We start from the raw sequence: 19,850 nt of genomic DNA, 5'->3' as shown, positions 1-19,850 counted from the left end.
CGACTCTAGGGGGCAGTGCTGATCTCTGTTTCAAAGCCAAAGAGCCAGCGCTGTCCGAAGACGTCTCCGTGGTCATGTGGCCGGCATGACTAAACACCAAAGGCGCGCGGAACGCTGATACCTTCCCACCAAAGGTGGTCCCTATTTTTCTACTTGCATTTTTTACGTGCTTCCGAACTGCTAGGTTGGCGGAAACTGGGACAAGTAACGGGAGCTCACCCCGTTATGCAGCACTAGGGATTCGAACTGCTGAACTGCCGACCTTTCAATTGACAAGCTCAGCATCTTAGCCACTGAGTAACCGCATGCCCCTATACCACAAGTTACTAATTTTAAAATTCATTTACTCAGTTATTTTTTAAAAACTATCTGGCAAATCTACTGAACTATATATTATAAGCTATATACACCCTTCTCCCATTTATCTATCTGATGAAACAGGTTCTTAGAAATGAAAGCTCCTACAATAAATGTGTAAGTTGTCAAGGTGTCACAGATATTTTTTTTTTGAAAGCTGAACAATCACCTGGCAAGCACCCTTTTGTATATATAATAGCTTACCTTTGTGCCAAGTGGGTAATTGTTCTAAAAACTATTAGCATAAGCAGAATAGACTTTATTTGAATCCTGTCTCCAAGATCCCCTGGAAGCAGATGCTAATGAAAAAAGAGGAGGCAATCAGGAGGGGAGACATGAGACTTGAAATGGAAACAAAGAAAAAGGAAATCCCTTATTTCATAATGGTGCAAACAGAAGCGTTGGGAGAAATACATCATGTGAAACCTAACCCTGTTCCTAATGCATTTAAGAGAAGGCAAAATGTAGAGTATATCCTGCCTCTGGGAATAATATGGGTAGGAGGTTTTCACCAAGTGTTTCTACTTGCCCTGGAATTTGAGATTTTGTTTTCAAAGACTTCCCAAGAGGGCTAAGGTTGTTTTTTTTTTTTTTTTTAACGTCTGATACTTTTTGCCAATCTGTTTTCCAGAATGACCAATTCCCCAGCCTTGGTTTTTCTCCATTACTTAATGGAAGTCAAGAGCGGTTGAAATCCACTGAGGAAAGAAGTCCTCCTGTCAGAGTTTTCTGAAGAAAAGACTGTGATTTTTGAAAATGTATCTAATCTATATAGTTTTGAAACAAGCAAATGCTATCCCTTAGCTTATCGAGCAACAGCAGCCGCTTCCTCCCTCTGCAAAGGATTTCTATCTGTACCGTTTGACCTAGGCTGCTTTTCTTGCATAGTCAAGTCATCTCTCAATGTTGGCAGTGGTCCAGGGAAGAATTTGCATGTACAAATAATCTTAATTATCCTGTTATGCAGAAACGAATTAAGAGTACATGTAGTGGAGAAAATAAGGATTTCAAACAAATGGGAGGCTGCACGTTTTCCTGCCTGTCTTTTAGATATGATCAGGATCAAAATTCAGTTCATCTCTGCCTAATCCCATCAAACCCAAACTGAACCTCCCTGTCCAGGACAAAACCCCCACCCCACAATCCCATCTAAAACAAAGAATAGAAGCCTCCTCACCAGCTCACAGCACAGCTCAAGGGCAACTCTTACAAGGGAATTGCAACCTACAGAAACCCCAAATCTCTCTTGTTGGTGACGTGAATATTCCATCTCTTTTTAACAGTGGGCTTCCCCAGTTTTGCCGCCCTCTTGGAAGTGCCCCTTTGCCTAACAATCAAACTAACCCCAGGTACAATGATAAGGCTCTGCCTAGCTCCCCCAAACTGGCCAGCAAATGGGATCCCTGTGTTTTCCTGCCTCTAGTCAAATCTTTTTCCTTTCTTTGGGGTCCCTCTTTCTTGTAAAGCAGGCACCAAATCAGTGGTGGGTTGCTCCTGGTTCTGTCCGGTTCTTTAGAACTGGATGTGGCAGGAGGCTCCGCCCACCAACCCGGACATCATAATTGACGATCTGCGAATGCGCAGAAGCTTCTGTGCATACGCAGAAGCGTGGGTATGCGTGCTCCTGTTGTGAACCGGCAGTAAAAGTAAGTAGAACTCACCCTGCACCAAATGATTGTTAAACTTGGTTCTTCTCTTCAGTTTTGTGCTCCTTCTTCAGACTAGATCTTTGACAGCATCCATTCTGCTAGGCCATCAGTAACTCTCCTGCATAGCTTCTTTCCTCTACCCCAATAGCATATAAGGAAGGAAATTGTTTGTTTGTTTGTTTTTGTTTGTCAAACATGTACAAGATAGCAGGTATAGGTATAAATATAAACAAAGGAAGTAAGTACAGGTAAATGGGGACAGTAAGACAGGGATGGTAGGCAGCTGGTGCGCTTATGCACGCCCCCTTTACGGACCTCTTAGGAATGGGGTGAGGTCCACAGTAGACAGTTTGAGGTTGAAGCTGTGAGGATTTGAAGCTGTAACAATGGAATTGGGTAGAGCATTCCAGGCGTTGACCACTCTGTTGCTGAAGTCGTATTTTCTGCAATCGTGTTTGTAGCGGTTTATCTTGAGTTTGTAGCGGTTTACAATGAGTTTGTAATTCCTTTCTAACAGCAATGAGACTTGATTCCTATGTGTCTTGAACAACTTCCTAATGTTACTTCCGTATGATGTGGACAAAGGAGCCACAATGACTGAATCAAAGCATAGATCATTCTGCTATTTGTGTTCTTCCACTATTCTATGTTTTATCATCTGTGAGATTTCTCTCAATTAAATATGACTAGAAATGGGTTGCTTGAAATGTCCTTTGTACAGCCTTGTCAATTGTGGAAAAGGAGGGGGGAAAGTATACCTTAATAGTACCCTAAAATAGAGATTGTAAGCAGGTAACAGACCTGGGAAGTAGAGCTTTAGACAAGCATCTAAAATTATGCCCTATCCAGTGATAAAAATATGAGACCCACTCTAATTCCTACATTACAGTCTAGTTACTCATCTGTGATTATATTTTGCAGTACTCAGAACAGAAAGGGAGTACTGCAAGCAGACCTCTTATAGGAAGTTTTGTGAAAATGAAAATATACAAATGCTCCATAGTCCTGAAGTACCAACAAGAAACACTGAGAAGTTGTCTAATTAAAATACCTTTTTATGCACTCTAGACAGGAGAAGAAGATAGAGTAGGAGATTACAGTTGTATAAAGTTCCATGTAAAGTAATATGTTTCCAGTTTCTTTGTATCTTCCTACTCCTGATTACCCTTTCTTTATACTTTATATAACTTCTAATAATTCCTGTTCAGTAGGCAGAGGTGCTGCAATAAAGCAGTCTAAGAATAAAAGATGGGGAAGTGTCAGATATCTGTATGCTTTGGTTCACCGTAACATTTCTAGAAGTACTTGTCTGGGCATATTATTTATCTTTTTTGCAATAAAAAGATACTATGTCAAATCTGTGGCCCGCAGGGTGCTAATAATGTGGCCCCATAAGGTAATTTAATTATAATAAAAAAATAAGTTAATATAACGATAGCATATTTATTTGGAACAGCTTACATCCTGAAATGATACCATTAACACTATTAAACATCCACATCTGTCTGTCGCAGGTCTTTGGGAAGGACTTGATACTGTAGGTGGATAAAAATGCTAAATTCAGTCTGAATATCTAGCTAACGGTGTGATGAGCCATTATATATTTTATATGTGGCCCAAGACAATTCCTCTTCTCTCTGTGTGCCCAGGCAAGCCAAAAGGTTGCACACGCCTAGCCTACAGCCTACCTTTCCCCATCAGAACATGAAATTTGGGATATAAATTATCTAGCTATATTACTGATTCTGCTTCTACCTGATACCAAGTAAATAATAAGAAAACATATATCTTATCTTTTTCCATCTAATGGGGTGGCAGTGTCAGGGTTTCAAGTAAAACCACCAACAAAAGGGAAAGAAGCTATACAACCATAGAATCTCAGGCTGTAACTGAAATCAAGTTTTTTTCCCCTTCCTAGTGTTTTTTTATGTTTTGAATTTGACTGAAATCGCATATGGCATTAATATGCTGTTTCCTCTATAAAGTACACATCCTGCCACACTAGCAATGATATATTGCATTAAACATGAAAGTATGGTGTGGGTGGCACAGATGGGATGGCAGGGCATGTAGCTTGGCGATGCCATCAGCCAAGTTTAAAGATAAAGGATTCAGCAATTTACTGCCTTCTATATTTATTCCAAATACATTTAAAATAGAAAATAGCCAATTCAAGGACCTAGGTAAACTGGTATTTAAGAACATAAACTCATGTGTATTTTTATCCTAGTGTAATATAAAAAAGGGAGGGAGGGAGGGAGGGAGGGAGGGAGGGAGGGAGGGAGGGAGGAAGGAAGGAAGGAAGGGAGGGAGGGAGGGAGGGAGGGAGGGAGGGAGGAAGAAAGGAAGAAAATAAATTGAAATATTTAAAATCACACAGCTGGAGTGCAGAATTTGCTATATGGAAAGGAATTCAGTACCTGGAAGATATTTGATCAGATGATAATGAAGAGATTTCTAATAGCTGCATTAGTCAATAAAGTCCTCTTCCAACCCAATTAAAACCAGCTGCCATTTTATTCCTTGCAGTAGTAATTCCAACTGATCATGTTTGCTTTATTACATGGTAGCATAGGAGAAAATTGATTTTGATATTTGAATCTGTTTATTTTTTGTATCTTTTCTGACTCTTTCTCTTTTTGCAGCATGCCTCGTGGATATAATTTCAATAAAACACAAACCACCTTGAATGCTCTGCAAATATTTATTAAATACACATCGGTGAATCAGTATCTGAAAGCAGGCCAAAATAACTGAATGCAAAATCTTTTGAATCATCCTCCTTTTTCACAAATTTAAGGTAAACTTGGCAAGAACAGACTATGCATCTTCCTTTTCTTGCAAGGAAGTCTTGTCTACAATTCTTGTCTCAAAGGCAGACCAAAATATATGAAAGGGAATCTCTTTGTTTTTGGTTCTTAAATAAATTGCCATCCTCTCCTTCTCATTCCTCTGGAGTCTTCCTAACTACTTTCTACTGTATAAACAGAGATTGCTAATAAGCTCTGTGGGGCCGGAAGCTTTTTTGTTTATGCTGTTCAATAAAGCACTATGCAGAAAGGAATTAGTCAAATAAATAAATAGTGGGTTTTTTTTTTACTATTTCTACATCTCTGAATACACAGTGCCCCCTATATTTCAGAATTCTACACTTCTGGTTAGCAATAATATCATAGTTGAGAGGATCATTTCTCAAATTGTGTCCCTTTTAGTTGTAATTTTTAAAAGTTTAAACTCAGGAAAAAAATGGATTGTGAATGGGTTTGGAGATTCATGTTTGATTCTAATAATCTGCCCAATTTCTTCATGTTTTTTTCTCTTACATATGCCAGCATAAATTAGACTATACAGTACACCTCATATGTTTTGAGAAAAAGCAAGAGAGAGAGGGGGGGAGGGAGGGAGGGAGAGAGTGTAGTTTAACTGTTTCCTAGTTTGGTAGTTTGGATGTAGCTGTAAATAATAATTTGATGTATAATTGCATCAAGGAGTGTTTTCAGAAGTGAAGGTTTTGCATGGTATACACATACATTTATACATTCGACAGCTAGGTTGATCAACCCTTGACTGAAAATACAGGCATTCCAGAGCTGGCTCTGATAGGATATCAGTGTATTGACTTAGCTTAGACTGTCACCTAGCGGTGAAGATATGAAATAATCAGATTTGGTTTTTATTTTTCTATGACTTGAGTATAAAGAAAGAAGACATTCATCAGTCTGACTCATTCCAGGATGGAATCTGATTTCCCTGCTTTTCCCAAGTAGTCCATCTATTTATTTCAATGTATGATCCCTATATATTTTCCTTCTAGAGGGCTACCGTCTCAAATACTATTCTTAATTTTGTGTTTGAAAAGCTTATCAGTAACAATTGACCTTTTTTTTTGGTGCTCCATCACTGAAAGAGGCTAGACAGTTACTTGTCTGAAATGGTATAAGGTCTCCTGCTTGAGCAAGAGGTTGGACTAGAAGACCTCTAAGGTCCCTTCCAACTGTTATTCTGTTTTCTGCTGAATGTTGACACAATGATTTCAGGGGATCTCAAATAGATGCTGGAAGAACTACTACATGTGCGTCCTCACCTGACAGAAACATGAAACTGAATATTTGGGTAACCTAAAGAAGGCAATAATGGAACCCTACAAAAGAAACCATATTTAATATCTAAAAGCATTGAGTACTATAGGTATAATCATAAATATATTACTCTTGAGCAAACGCTATTATGGAGTAGTGTCTTGTGAGCTCCAGACAGTCTTTCCACAATTGTCACCAGCTAAAAGCCAGAAAGCTAGTTCAATATTATGGTGGATGAAAATACAGTACCGTAGATTATTATTAATGTCTTTTTGATTGATGTTTTTAGCTGCCCAGGATTGTTTTGAGAGATAGCCATATATGTTGAATAAAAGAAATGCAAAAATCAATATTACATACCGTTGTTTAGAAAAATCATCTCTGAGCAGCTGACAACAGCAAGGATTTGCATCTGCACAGACAGTCCAACATGAAGAATTTGGGCAAAACTGTAGTCCTTTTTTGTATTTTACTTTCATTGGGATTTATTGTAACATAAATACAATGAAAATAAAGAATTTTTTTTTAAGAGGGAGAAAGAGAACATTTTAAAAAAGCATTGTTTTGCTTTTTACTCTGTCTTGCCAGCAGAGTAAAATACTAACTACATTTATAACCTCAACTTTTGCATTGCATTTAGTTATTACAAGACTGCAGGCTTATTTGCATGACCTTTGAGAGACACACCCTCTCAAGAATAGTAGTGGAATTGTACACAATATTCTCCACCTGCTTTTACTCAGACAGTGCTGAGTTCTTAGAAAGTATTTTTCCCATTTTCCCTTTCTTCCTTTGATTATGGTTTTCTTCTGCTGGCTTATTGCCTTGAGGCTTTGTTTTGTAAATGTATGAACTGCTGGAGCAACCTTCCCATCATTGACAGGAATTCATTCTCTCCTTTGCTTGAAGGCAGATATTGTATTGATTTATTACTTGTGAAGCATATTTATGTATTTGTCACCTCGTTTGCCACCTCTATTATTTAGTGACTTTATGTGGTTTACACAAGGGATTTAAACTCTTAAGTAAATAAGAACTGAAACCAAACCAAACAAAGACATCCTAAAAGTATAAGGAAAAAAAGAATACAGCCTCATGAAATTGTAATTAGGAAGCAAAGCATTACATCCTATTCCATGGTCTGACAAAGCAGTTAGATTTTTTTATGGTTTCATGGAAGCCCATAAAGGTTGGATTGAGCCATGCGGCTCTCAGAAGATACAGAATTGCAGAATAACAAATTTGGAAGGGACCTTGAAGATCCCACCCTGGCCCCCCTGAGGTCAAACACAACCCTGATGCGGCCCTCAATGAAATTGAGTTTGACACCCCTCTTCTAATCCAACTCCCTGCTCAAACAGGAGATCCTTTACTCTTCTGGACAAATGCCTGACCAATCTGTTCTTAAAAACCTTTAGTGACGGAGCACCCATAACTTCTAAATGCAAGTTGTTCCACTGATTAATTGTTCTCATGGACTTCTTATTTCTAGGTTAGATCTCACTTTGTTAAGCTTCCATCCATCACTTCTTTTTTTTTCCCCTCAGGTTAATTCCCACCTCCTCTCTGTGACAATCTTTCAAATATTGGAAGACTGATATCATGTCACCCTTAGTCCTCTTCATTAGACACTTGTTGTTATTAATTGCGAAGTTGTGTCCGACCCATCACAACCTCATAGACAATGTTTCTCCAGGCTTTCCTGTCCTCTACCATCCTCTGGAGTCCATTTAAGCTCACACCTACTGCTTCAGTGATTCCATCCTCATTCTCTGCCATCCCATTCTTCTTTTGCCCTCAATCGTTCCCAGCATTAGGCTCTCTCTTCTCCAGTGAGTCCTTCCTTCTCATTAGGAGGCCAAAGTATTTGAGTTTCATGTTCAGGATATGGCCTTCTAAAGAGCAGTCAGGGTTGATCTCCTCTAGGACTGACCAGTTTGATCACCTTGCAGCCCAAGGAACTCGCAGGAGTCTTCTCCAGCACCATAATTCAAAGCCTCAATTCTTTGGTGCTCAGCCTTCCTTATGGTCCAACTTTCACAGCCATACATTGCAACTGGGAAAACCATAGCCTTGACTATATGTACTTTTGTTGGCAGAGTGATGTCTCTGCTTTTTAGTAAGCTGTCTAGATTTGCCATAGCTTTCCTCCCCAGGAGCAAGCATCTTTTAATTTCTTGGCTGCAGTCCCCATCTGCGGTGATCTTGGAGCCCAGGAAAATAAAATCTGTCACTACCTCCATTTCTTCCCCATCTATTTGTTAGGAATTGAGAGAGCCGGATGCCATGATCTTAGTTTTCTTAATGTTGAGTTTCAAGCCAACTTTTGCACTCTCCTCCTTCACTCGCATCAAGAGGCTGTTTAGTTCCTCTTCATTTTCTGCCATTAGAGTGGTATCATCTGCATATCTGAGGTTGTTGATATTCCTCCCAGCAATCTTAATTCCAACTATCACTGGACTAGACATTCCCAATTCCTGCAACTCAGTTCTTGACACTGTTCTGCAAGGCAGCTACTGAGGAGACTATCATAGGTCTTCTATTGCTTTATAATTGGAACTTGAAGTGCATCAGTTTTTCCAGAACTTAATGATCAGGCAGAAGGAATATGAAAAATGGTCCCGTTGTAATCAATCCTACTTCAGTTCCTAAGGAATCTAAATTTACTGTATTGGGGATTTTTTTTTTCAAAGCAAGGACAGCCTTAATGTTTTAGATTGGCACTACATCAGTGGTAGGTTTCAAAATTTTTTACTACCGGTTCTGTGGGTGTGGCTTGGTGGGCGTGGCAGGGGAAGGATACTGTAAAATCTCCATTCCCTCCCCAATCCAGTGGAAGGTTACTGCAAAATCCCCATTTCCTCCCAATCAGCTGGAATTTGGGAGGCAGAGAATAGATTGGTGCGGGGCCAGTCAGAATTTTTACTACCGGTTCTCTGAACTACTCAAAATTTCTACTACCGGTTCTCCAGAACTGGTCAGAACCTGCTGAAACCCACCTCTGCACTACATGTAAAGGATTTCTCCCCAGTCTGTATAATTTTCACTGCAAAAAGAAAGGAATTCTGAACCATAACTCTTTTAACACGTTACATGAACATTCTTAAGACATTTAATATCCACACTAGGCAACAATAAACCACTGGCACTGATTTATCGAGAAGTACCGTAGGTGGCAGCGTCTGGCCAACTTTGGCTGATCTTGTAAAAGCTAAACAGACTCCAATTCTGATTTAGAACCTACCAGGAAATCTCAGGGCTGTAGGCTAGTCTGCAAAATTGCCACTGCTTTATTTTATGATAGTTTTCCAGTCAATTTCCATAACATTGCAAAGGAACCTACATTAGCATATCTGTATAATCTTTAGGAACTATGTTTAACTAGAGGGATTTCTTCATTTTTGGAAAACCATGGGAACAAATAAGAGTTGCCTTGCAAGTTAAATGTAAGCAAAGCATATTTTCAAAATCAATTGTCACTATGTTTGAAATTGTGAGGTTGAATAAGAATTTCTCTGCACATTTATTTCAACAAACACCTTGTATGGGCATTCAGAAATCCTAATTACAAGGAGAAATATATCAGCTCAGCTACTTTCAACTTTTTCAAGTTTAGAGAAAATGTTTAGAGATAAGCTATAATAATCTTCTATTAAAAGAATTATATAGCACACCTAGCTTTTGAGAACCATAATAATCAGTGTTTTCTTGCCATAGGGCATTGTAATAATATTTAGCTGAAAGTTGTTATAACCTATTCTCAAAAGTTTCTATCAGCATGGGAAGTTCTCTCCTCCATATTTACAATGCCCAAAACAGAGGTATTTTCAACTTTTGAACAAATACCTCAAATTATTATATATAATTGAACCCTCTTGATAAGTGAGCTAGGCTTACTTTCTTGTAAAGAGCTTGTTTTTTCTCCATTCACACATTTGGACTCCACCCCTCTTAATCAGAGAATCTGTTGTTTTGTGTGTGTTTTTCAAACAGATCCCATGGCTTGAATAAGTTTGAAAATCCATGTGTGCGGGAATGGACTTTCTACCCTGGTTGGTCACTGTGGGTATGTAGTAATACTGGATTTCTGCACTGTACAATGGCTCAATTAGATTATTTCTAAATTCCTTTCCAACTCTTACAGTCAGTGATTATATGATCTTAGATGATGAAAGCTATTGGAAAGCAAGAAATTCATGCTAAATTTGATACTCCTAAAGCAAACCTTGAACTCTTTGAATTTGAAGCATAAAATCAGAGTCTTTCTCATCTTACAGACTAATAGTTCACCCATGAAATTTTGAAAAGTGAGGGCCAATTTTTTTCCTATGTTAAATTGGGTTAGATTACATAGATTACAGACCTGACCTGCAAAAATCTGGATGACCACTAGATAGTTATTTGGATTTTTACAGACCAAATATGGTAGTTCTGCTATTAAGCTGCAGTTCTGAAAATTGAGGCTGCAGAAATTTGAGAAAATATATTGTGAAGACTATATTATGAAGGCTAAATGTGTACTGTGGAAAGCAGAATCATTTTTTTTTTTTTGCAGGATCGCTGTTTATTTCACATTTTAAATATAATTTAAAATCAGTGAGTTACTTTTCAAAGCAACCAGTAAAATACTGCAATGATATCAAATATCAGTGAAAGTCCAATAGCCGTTTACAATTATAACTGATTGCTTTGTCCATCTTCCAGTGAAGAAGATGGATCCTTTTTTGAATTCTTCTTTTTCTTTCTGACTGACTTGACCTGAAGATAATCCTCAATGGGTTTCTCATTTGGATCTTCCAGTAATGTTGTCAGTAAATTGAACAGTAGCGCTATCCAAGCAAGTCCAAAGATAATCCAAATTGCTACCACAATCCGATAGCCATGGAAGTAGAATTTGTCATATTGCCTCCCTGGAAAAACAGAAGAAGGAAAAGCTGAATAAAGCAAAATACCTCCGTATTTTTCGGAGTATAAGACGCACTTCCCTCCCCCCTAAAAGGGGGTGAAAATTTAGGTGCATTTTATACACCAAATATAGCCACCCATTGGCCCCCACCTTTTGGCCTGTGCCTCGCAGCAGTTACTTCTTGCAAGCAAACAGCAAGAAAAAGCAGCTCCTTTCAGCTTCAGCACAGCCTAATTAACACAAGTTGATTGGATTGGCCTCCTGACTCCTGACTCTCAGCTGATTTACTCTCAGCTGTTTTGCTCAGGGCTCTGCAGCTTGCTGCAAAGAGGTAAATTGCTGGAGCAGATTTTTTTTTTCCTTGTGCTAATCAAGCTATGCTGAAAACGAAAATGAAAGTAAAGCAGGCTGTTTACTGTTTGTTGCAAGGAGCCTCTGCCAATCAGGCAACTCAGCTGGGATTATCAGAGGCATTAAAAGAAAAAAAAGGTTTTTTTCTTTTAAATGCCTCTGACGATCCCAGCTGAGTTGCTTGATCTACAGAGGCTTTTTTAAAAAACCTCTGCCGATCAGGCAACTCAGCTGGGATCATCAGAGCCTTTTGAAAGCATTTTGAAGAGGTTGTAGAAAAAATGGTTTAAAAGTTAAAAAAAAATGGCCACACCCACCCAGTCACATTACCCCACCACCACCAAGCCACGCCCACAGAACCGGTAGTAACAAATTTTAGATTCCACCATTGCTCTTAACTGCATCAGAACATACTGTACCGTAGGAGTTATCCTGATCATTTTGTATCTGATCAAATTTTATTTATTTATTTATTTATTTATTTATTTATTTATTTATTTATTTTAATTTGTCAAGCGCCTATTAGATAACAGATACATATATGAACATGGTTATTAATACATGAAATGGTTACGAATAAAAGGGGGACATTAGGACAGGGACGATAGGCATGTTGGTGCGCTTATGCATGCCCCTTATAGACATCTTAGGAATGGGGTGAGGTCAACAGTAGATAGTCTAAGGCAGGGGTCTGCAACCTTAAACACTCAAAGAGCCATTTGGACCAATTTTCCACAGAAAAGAAAACACCGGGAGCCACAAAACCTTTCCCGTGCCTGACTATTTCTTGAGTGGCCACAAAACTAGCATATGTAGTTGAACATGTAGTTTTCTTCTGAAACTTTTCTTTTCTTGGGTTTATCCATGGTTGGCCTACCGGGGGTTAAAAAGCTCAATAAATTATGTGCTGGTGGGTGTTGCACATTGATGGTTGTGACGCATATTTTGAGTGACAGGGAGCCACAGCAGAAGGGTGAAAGAGCCACAAGTGGCTCCGGAGCTGCAGGTTGCTGACCCCTGGTCTAAGGCTAAAGTTTTGGGGGTTTGGGGAAGAAACCACAGAGTCAGGTAGTGTATTGTTTTGAAAATGTTACAAGAAAACTTACCTATCATATAATCTCCAAATCCAATGGTGCTAAGGGTAATAAATGTAAAATAAATGGCTTCACTATAGGACCAGCCCTCTATTTTTCGAATGATGACCGATGGCACACAAAGAAACACTAGTATTCCCATAACCAGGAAGAACAGAAGCGTCAAGCCCCTTGCTGTTCTCTGAAAAACAAAGAAAAAAAGCTGATTTGATACAAGAAAATTGCCCTTGGTACAGACAGCTGCCTCTGCCTGCCTGCCTGCCTGCCTGCCTATTTCCAGGACTTCTTTGGTCTTATATTGCCTCCTATTGTTCTGACCTAGGCTTCCCCAAACCACGAAGCAGACTCCTCGTCCTGATAAAACCTCTTTTATTTAGGTTAAAGGGAATTCCTCTCCAGCAAAGTCCCGGCAAACAGTCTTTCATGAGATTTCACAACTACAGACCTTTATCAGGCTTGGAGAGTTGCCAGGCTGATATCTTCCAAACGCGATGCTGTAGCAGCAATTACTTGGCAAGAAGTCAGGAACAGATCTTCACCCTCATGAATTGAACTAATTGTCTCCTGCAAACTCCCCTCCCATTTCACTCCTCTTTATTCCCTATGGGAGGGGCCATTCCCTGACCACCTGTGCCTTTACTCCCGAATCAGCCTTTGTTCCTTAGCTGTTCCCTTCCCCTGGCAGCTCTGCGCATGCGCACATCGGGAACAGGCTCCAGCTGTTCTTCTACACCACTGATATCCGACTCTGAAGGCAGCTGATAACTGCTGGACCGCCCTGGCCCCATCTCTGCCTCTGACACAGAGCACTCATCAGAGCCTTCCCCAGACTCCAGGACTGGCCCATGTTCCTCCCCAACCTCCTCACTGTCTGAGTCTGCCACCAGCTCCGCTGGCCGCTGGCGGGCCACAACACCTATCTCATACAGGTAGTCTTCAAATTACAACCACAATTGGGACCAGACTTTCTGTTGCTAAGCAAGGCAGCTATTAAGTGAGCCATTCCTGATTTTATGACTTTTTTTTGCCACAGTTGCTAAGTGAATCAAGCAATTGTTAAGTGAATTCAGCTTCGCCTCATTTTCATTGCTTGTCGGAAGCTGACTGGGAAGATTTCAAATGCCTCCCAAGTCCCAGCTGATCGGGAGGAAATGGGGATTTTGCAGTAACCTTCCCCTGGATTGGGAAGGTAATGGAGATTTTACAATATCCTTCCCCTGGAGTGGGATGGGAATGGAGATTTTACAGTATCCTTCCCCTGGAGTGGGGTGGGAATGGAGATTTTACAGTATCCTTCCCCTGGAGAATCACATGCTCCTGGAATGCCTCAACTGTCATAAATATGTCGATTGCCACAAACCCAAATTCTGATCCTGTTACCATGGCGGTGTTGCAACAGTTGTAAGTGCGAGGACCAGTTATACACCAGTTTTTCCGGTACCATTGTAACTTTGAATGGCCACTAAATGAATGATTGTAAGTTGAGGACTATTTGAGGATTCATGGGCTGCATTGTTGCGTGTTACGTTTCCATAGTGTTACAATGCATTTAGTGTACTGATTTGAGTACTATCTTTTAAGCCTTCTTTAAGGATGTAGAAAAATTGGACTCCCTCAGGCCAGGTGCTGAGTCATTGGGAGGGCTGAGCAAGGAACACTGGGAAAGCCCCTACTGACACTGGGATCATCTCCATGGTTTAGGGCCAGGGTATTTACGAGACCGCCTTCTGCTACCGATAACCTCCCACCGGCCAATAGGCTCTCACAGAGAAGGCCTCCTCAGGGTGCCATCAGTCAAGCAATGTCGGCTGGCGGCCCCCAGGGGGAGACCCTTCTCTGTGGGAGCACCCGCCCTCTGGAACGAGCTACCTCCCGGAATACGGCTGATTCCGGATCTCCGCACTTTCCATAAGGCCCTGAAGACGTTTTTATTTCAGCAAGCCGGCCTGGCCTGAATAGGTTTTATTGGTTAGTTTTTTAATTGTATAGCTTGGGGTTTTAAATTGGGAGGCCGATTAATTTAATTTATTTTTAGTTATCTTAACTTTTATATTGTATGTTATTTTAATTTTCGGCTGTTCACCGCCCTGAGTCCCTTTGGGGAGAAGGGCGGGATATAAATTCAATAAATTAATTAATTAATTAAATTAATCTAAGCTAGGAGTGAAGGTCATCCCAGCCCCAAAGCTAAGTTAAGCATTCAAGCAGCAGCAGCAGTGGTGAAATTCAATTTTTTTTACTACCAGTTCTGTGGGTGTGACTTGGTGGGCGTGGCATGGCTTGGTGGGCATGGCGTGGCTTGGTGGGCGTGGCAGGGGAAGGATACTGCAAAATCTCCATTCCCTCTCCACTCTGGGGCCAGCCAGAGATGGTATTTGCCAGTTCTCCAAACTACTCAAAATTTCCGCTACCAGTTCTCCAGAACCTGTCAGAACCTGCTGGATTTCATCCCTGAGCAGCAGTAATATAGAAAGCCTGGCAACTACAAAGGCATCATTTCAAACTGTGTCAGTGATAAACCACTCCTGAATTTCAACCAGAAAACTATGTGGATAGATAATATAAACGTGTCGATCGCGAATAAGATATATCTGTTGAAACACTATGAATTAACACTACCTTGATGACACATACCAAATGAGAAAAATTGGATAGCTTTAGAGAGGACAACAAAGATAGTCCTAAAAGGAAAGGGTAAGATATTGTTAAGAAATTGTTAAGTTATAAGAATTGGATTGTGTTCTTTGATTATATAAGTGGCAGGCTTAACTGTCAAAGTTTAAGAGAAATATTTTAAGATTGGGGTGTCCAACCTTGGCAACTTTAAAATTTGAGGACTTTGACTCCCAGAATTCCCTAGAATTCTACATGAATACTGGCTGGGGAATTCTGAGAGTTGAGGTCCACAAGTCTTAAAGTTGCCAAGGTTGGATACTCCTGTTTTAGAGGGAGTTCAAATCAGTTAGGGTATTCTGCATATTGGAGAGCTTCAGGTTGAGAGGGGAGACATTTTTGCCTGATAATTTGCTTTGAATTTATCATATTTAAACAGAAGTTGGACTTAAATCTCTCTAATGGTACAATCATTCAATGCCATTTGGAATTACATCAGTACAGGAAAACAGGAGCAGATTTCTTTTAAAATCTGAGATATTGTGCCCTGGTTTGGCTTGGATTAAATGAACCATTTGCAGTTTTGGGGCTGCTGCTTGTGCACATTAACTGACACATAAATCAGATTAATGCACTAGAAATATTTTGTTTCCAGAAATGGATTTAATGAAACTACACAGCTATTCAATATGTCCTGATAGCTACATCGCTGTAACTTTAGTACGGATGTGTTTTGTTGGTAATGAGCAGCTGCAAAACAGCTTTAAATGATGATTATTTCTGCTTGACTGATGCATGAATCAGACTGTTCTCCAATTAAATTATCATCTTAAACTCTTTGTCTTATTTTCATAAATAATCGTGGAATAAAGGTTTTTTTTTTAATTTTACCTTTTTTACACCTTTCCTATACAGCCATTTAGCTAGCCGTTCGCAGACCATGGAGAGCATCTTGCCAATATGCTGCAAGAAGACAATATTCAGAGGAATTCCAAAGAGAGCAAAAAAGACACAGAAAAGCTGACCACCAGCCGTTTTGGGAGAGAGGTTTCCGTAGCCTGTGAAAACATGAAATTTACAGAGAATATACTGGTGAGCATTATGTTATGTTGCAACAAAAAGTTTGCCCTTTATCCTGAGCAAATGACAGAATAGAACCCCAATAAAAGATGTATATTATTTATTACTATTGGTACTTCCTTCCTGGCTTTACAAGCAAGATACAATCTGAAAAGTAATTCTTTTTCCTTCAGGATGTCATTAATTTGGAGTTTCCAAATACCACCTTCCTTGAGTTCTCTAAGGCTTTCATTTTCTTGAATCATCCATGATTATCAGCATAGCTGGATTTCTTTACTAGACATATATAACTTGTTTTAGGACCAAGATAAAAAAGTGACTGAGGCAAGGACGAAACCTAGATATTAAATGTAATTCTGCAGTTTCTCTGCACTTCTTTTATTGTGTTCTTGTCCTTGGTACAAAAAAAAATGACCATTCCATGGCAACTAGTAAGGGGTAGAGTGCAGTTGAGGAACAGCTCTAGTGATCAACCCCAAAGTAGTTTGAGGTCTTAAATAATTCACACATGTTTTTATAAGAATCCTTCTATTATCAGAATATTCTCGTATTACAATACTCTTTCAGTTTGCATTGACTCACATTTATTTCCAGTCTAAGCATGCAGTTGAAATAAGCAACATGTTCTTTAAATTGTTCAACAGTTTAAAGAACAGACAATGTTGTTTTAGGCTGAAATCCCAAGAAGATTTAGCCAAGCAACCCAAAATAATCAGAAAACCTATTTATCTGTTCTTTTAAATGAGTTAGCCAAAAGTTAAAGTAGCCTGGGATACATCAAGTCCGAAGGCTGAGCCTTCCCAGGAGACCCAGACAAGCCCTATTTCTTGTTCACCACAGTTTTGAACAAATACTAATGATATTCCTTCTTCCCTATCAGCCGCCCTTGTATTTGTCATGCATTTAGAAAGTCGGAGAAGATTGTTATTATGTCTTCCGTGTGGAAAATACAAAATAATGATATTCTCTCATATACTATAGACATGATAATGTGTAAAGAAGAAATGCATCTGCGGAAAAGTGTTTGTGGTTTTAATATAGTCCATTTAGAACAGCAGCCCCCAACCTTTGGGGCACCAGGGACCGGTTCCATGGAGAGAGGTTTTCCCGCGGACTGGAGTGGGTGTGGTTTCACATGCTGCCTGAATCCCATGAATGAGGCTTCGCTTGTTTGTGCAGCTTGGTTTCTGGCATGCCGCGGACCAGTGCCAGTCCACGGACCGGGGTTGGGGACACCTGATTTAGAAGAATCGGTATGACATGCTGAATAAAAGCTGTGATTCTGCACAAATTTTCTTGAATTGCAGAAAATGTGTTTATTATTTATTAGATTTTTATTCTGCCTTTATTATTTTATAAGTAATTCAAGGTAGGAAACAGGCCTAATTCTCTTCCTCTTCCTATTTTTCCCACAATAACAACCATGTGAGGTCGGTTGGGCTAAGAGAGAATGACTGGCCCAAAGTCATCCAGCCAGCTTTCAGGTCTAAAGCAGGACTAGAACTCACAGTCCTTTGGTTTCTAGGCCAGCACCTTAACCACTACACTAAAATGGCTCTATAGAAAGTTTTAAAAAATATTTTAAAAAATCTAAATGTCTGTAAACAATTTAAAATGTTGGATTGTCATTGGGGCTGGGCTAATAGTTTATTACAGGCATTTGTAGTGACCTTTCGCATTGGACAGAAGATTTTCCCACAGCAGTCTGTTTCACAACATTGCTGTATCATAACATGAGAAAACTTCATATATGGGCCTGTGAACTTTTTGGTGAATGGGATGGGGTTAAATGAGTTTTTTAAAAGTTATTTCTATTTATGAGCAGAGACTTTCCACAGCTTTGTATTTTATCTTCTTAACTGTTTTCCTTTTGATAAGATCACAGCCTCTTTCTACATATGAATTAAAACAAGTGTATTTGAAATTTCAAGCTCAGGATTTGGTATCACTTTGTTGCTTATACATATATATGCTGCCCTATTTCGTATTAACAATTGTCACAAAAATGAATTATAGTTTGTTTGATTTTATAAGAAAGAGGAAAATAAGTTCTAGGAGTCTGATACATAAAAACGACTCTTGAAACAAACTGCAATAAATGTTTCTGACTTCAATATAATCAATATTCAACTGGAGCACCCCGAGTTGCTTTTGGTGAGATGGTAGGTTATAGAAATGTGATTAATAAACAAACAAACATTTAAAGGAGAAGCATAAGCAGTTTACCTATTGTGGATAACATAGAACCCACAAAGAAGAAAGAATTACTGAAATCCCAATTGTTGTGTTCATCAGAGAATTCATTTTCTGCTGGATATATGCCCCTCCTAACGGCTTCCATCAGATTCTGTAATTAAGGTGACATTTGACATTTCAATAACCATAACTGATTATCAAATAACATTTATTTATATGTTTGTTGCTACCAAGCTGCATCTTCTGATTCTAGGAACTTCTACCAAATAAAATTGAAAGGATAAATCTTTTCAAAATACCATAACCTTTTCTTTAAAACTTCTTGAACATACAGCTTAATACATCAATTTCATAATTAAAAAGGGAAGGGGATGGGATGGGATGGGATGGGATGGGATGGATGGGATGGGATGGGATGGGATGGGATGGGATGGGATGGGAAGGGAAAGGAGAGGCGAGGCGAGGCGAGGCGAGGCGAGGAAATGAAAGGAAAGGAAAGGAAAGGAAAGGAAAGGAAAGGAAAGGAAAGGAAAGGAAAGGAAAGGAAAGGAAAGGAAAGGAAAGGAACTTTTGACCTCCACTGATGATATTCAAACCACCAGAGTTTTTGGATTCAGTTCAGAAAGAATGCCCTACCTCCACAAAGATGTTCACCTCCGCTGCACTGAGGGAAGTGAAGTTCTTCAGAAAGTCCTCCTTCATTCTAAAGATGATGCCTTGTTGTAATCTCTCGGCATCTTTTTCCAGAACCTGGAAGATGAGAGCGCCTACCAGGAGATAAGCAAGGTAGCCAGCTGCTAACATACAGCTCTGTACTCTGCTGTAGAACATGGTGGCCTGTGGGAGAAAGTAAGCAAAGAACACAGAGAGGCTGGTAAACACGCTCTTATTTGTAATTTTTCCAACCCTGATTGAATGAAATCCCAGCTGGGCAGTTCTCAATTCAGCTTGGAATTTGAACTGATACTGTCAATGGTGTCCCCCCCCCCCCAAATAGTCTCGGGGTTAAGAGCAGCTTAGGGACTTCCTAAGTAAAGCAAAATATTGTTTCACAAACTTCCCAGGAGAATGTTGTAATTGCTCTGGCCTCACTCCCATAATTTTTCCAGTTGTTTTTTCTTCCCATGATAAACCCATTAACTGGAACTGGCTTCACAATATTTTTTTGATAGCACTAACAACTGCCTGGAAGCATCCTCAGTAACAAATGCTCCAGGCAACTAGTCGTTCTATCTCCTCACTTTTCTGATTCCATTTTAAAATGTAGCCGGGACTATTAAAGTCATTTTCATTATTTGCTAGGATCAAGTTTCTATGAATGTTTGCAGGTCTAAACAGCTCATATAAAACTGATAGCCAATCAACACTTGCCCTTCCTGGCAAATAACTGAGGACAGAGAACCAGAAGCCAATCAGTGCTCATCTATTTCACATTTAAACGCATTATTATTATGATTGGTCACACAATCAACCAGATGTTTAGAGGGGGTTTTATCCATCTATAGCAGGGATGTCAAACTCAATC

The 19,850-nt window shown here is 39.5% G+C and overlaps 1 protein-coding gene across 1 annotated transcript; it reads right to left on the bottom strand.

Moving 5' to 3' along the window:
* Positions 1–10,759: 10,759 nt before the first annotated feature.
* LOC139308176 (potassium channel subfamily K member 16-like) lies at positions 10,760–19,159 on the bottom strand. Its single transcript, XM_070931639.1, has 5 exons — positions 18,962–19,159; positions 18,356–18,476; positions 15,941–16,107; positions 12,449–12,617; positions 10,760–10,995 (listed from the first exon to the last, which is right to left on the bottom strand). Exons 1-5 carry the CDS (start codon positions 19,154–19,156, stop codon positions 10,760–10,762), a joined length of 888 nt encoding a protein of 295 aa, XP_070787740.1. The 5' UTR covers positions 19,157–19,159.
* Between the last annotated feature and the right edge of the window lie 691 nt (positions 19,160–19,850).

This window comes from Pituophis catenifer, unplaced genomic scaffold (genome assembly GCF_029215685.1).
Source record: "Pituophis catenifer annectens isolate HBS135680 unplaced genomic scaffold, rPitCat1.0.hap2 SCAF_1, whole genome shotgun sequence".
Lineage (NCBI taxonomy): Eukaryota > Metazoa > Chordata > Lepidosauria > Squamata > Colubridae > Pituophis > Pituophis catenifer.
The sequence above is the reverse complement of the archived record's forward strand: the minus strand, read 5'-3'. Positions and strand labels throughout refer to the sequence as shown.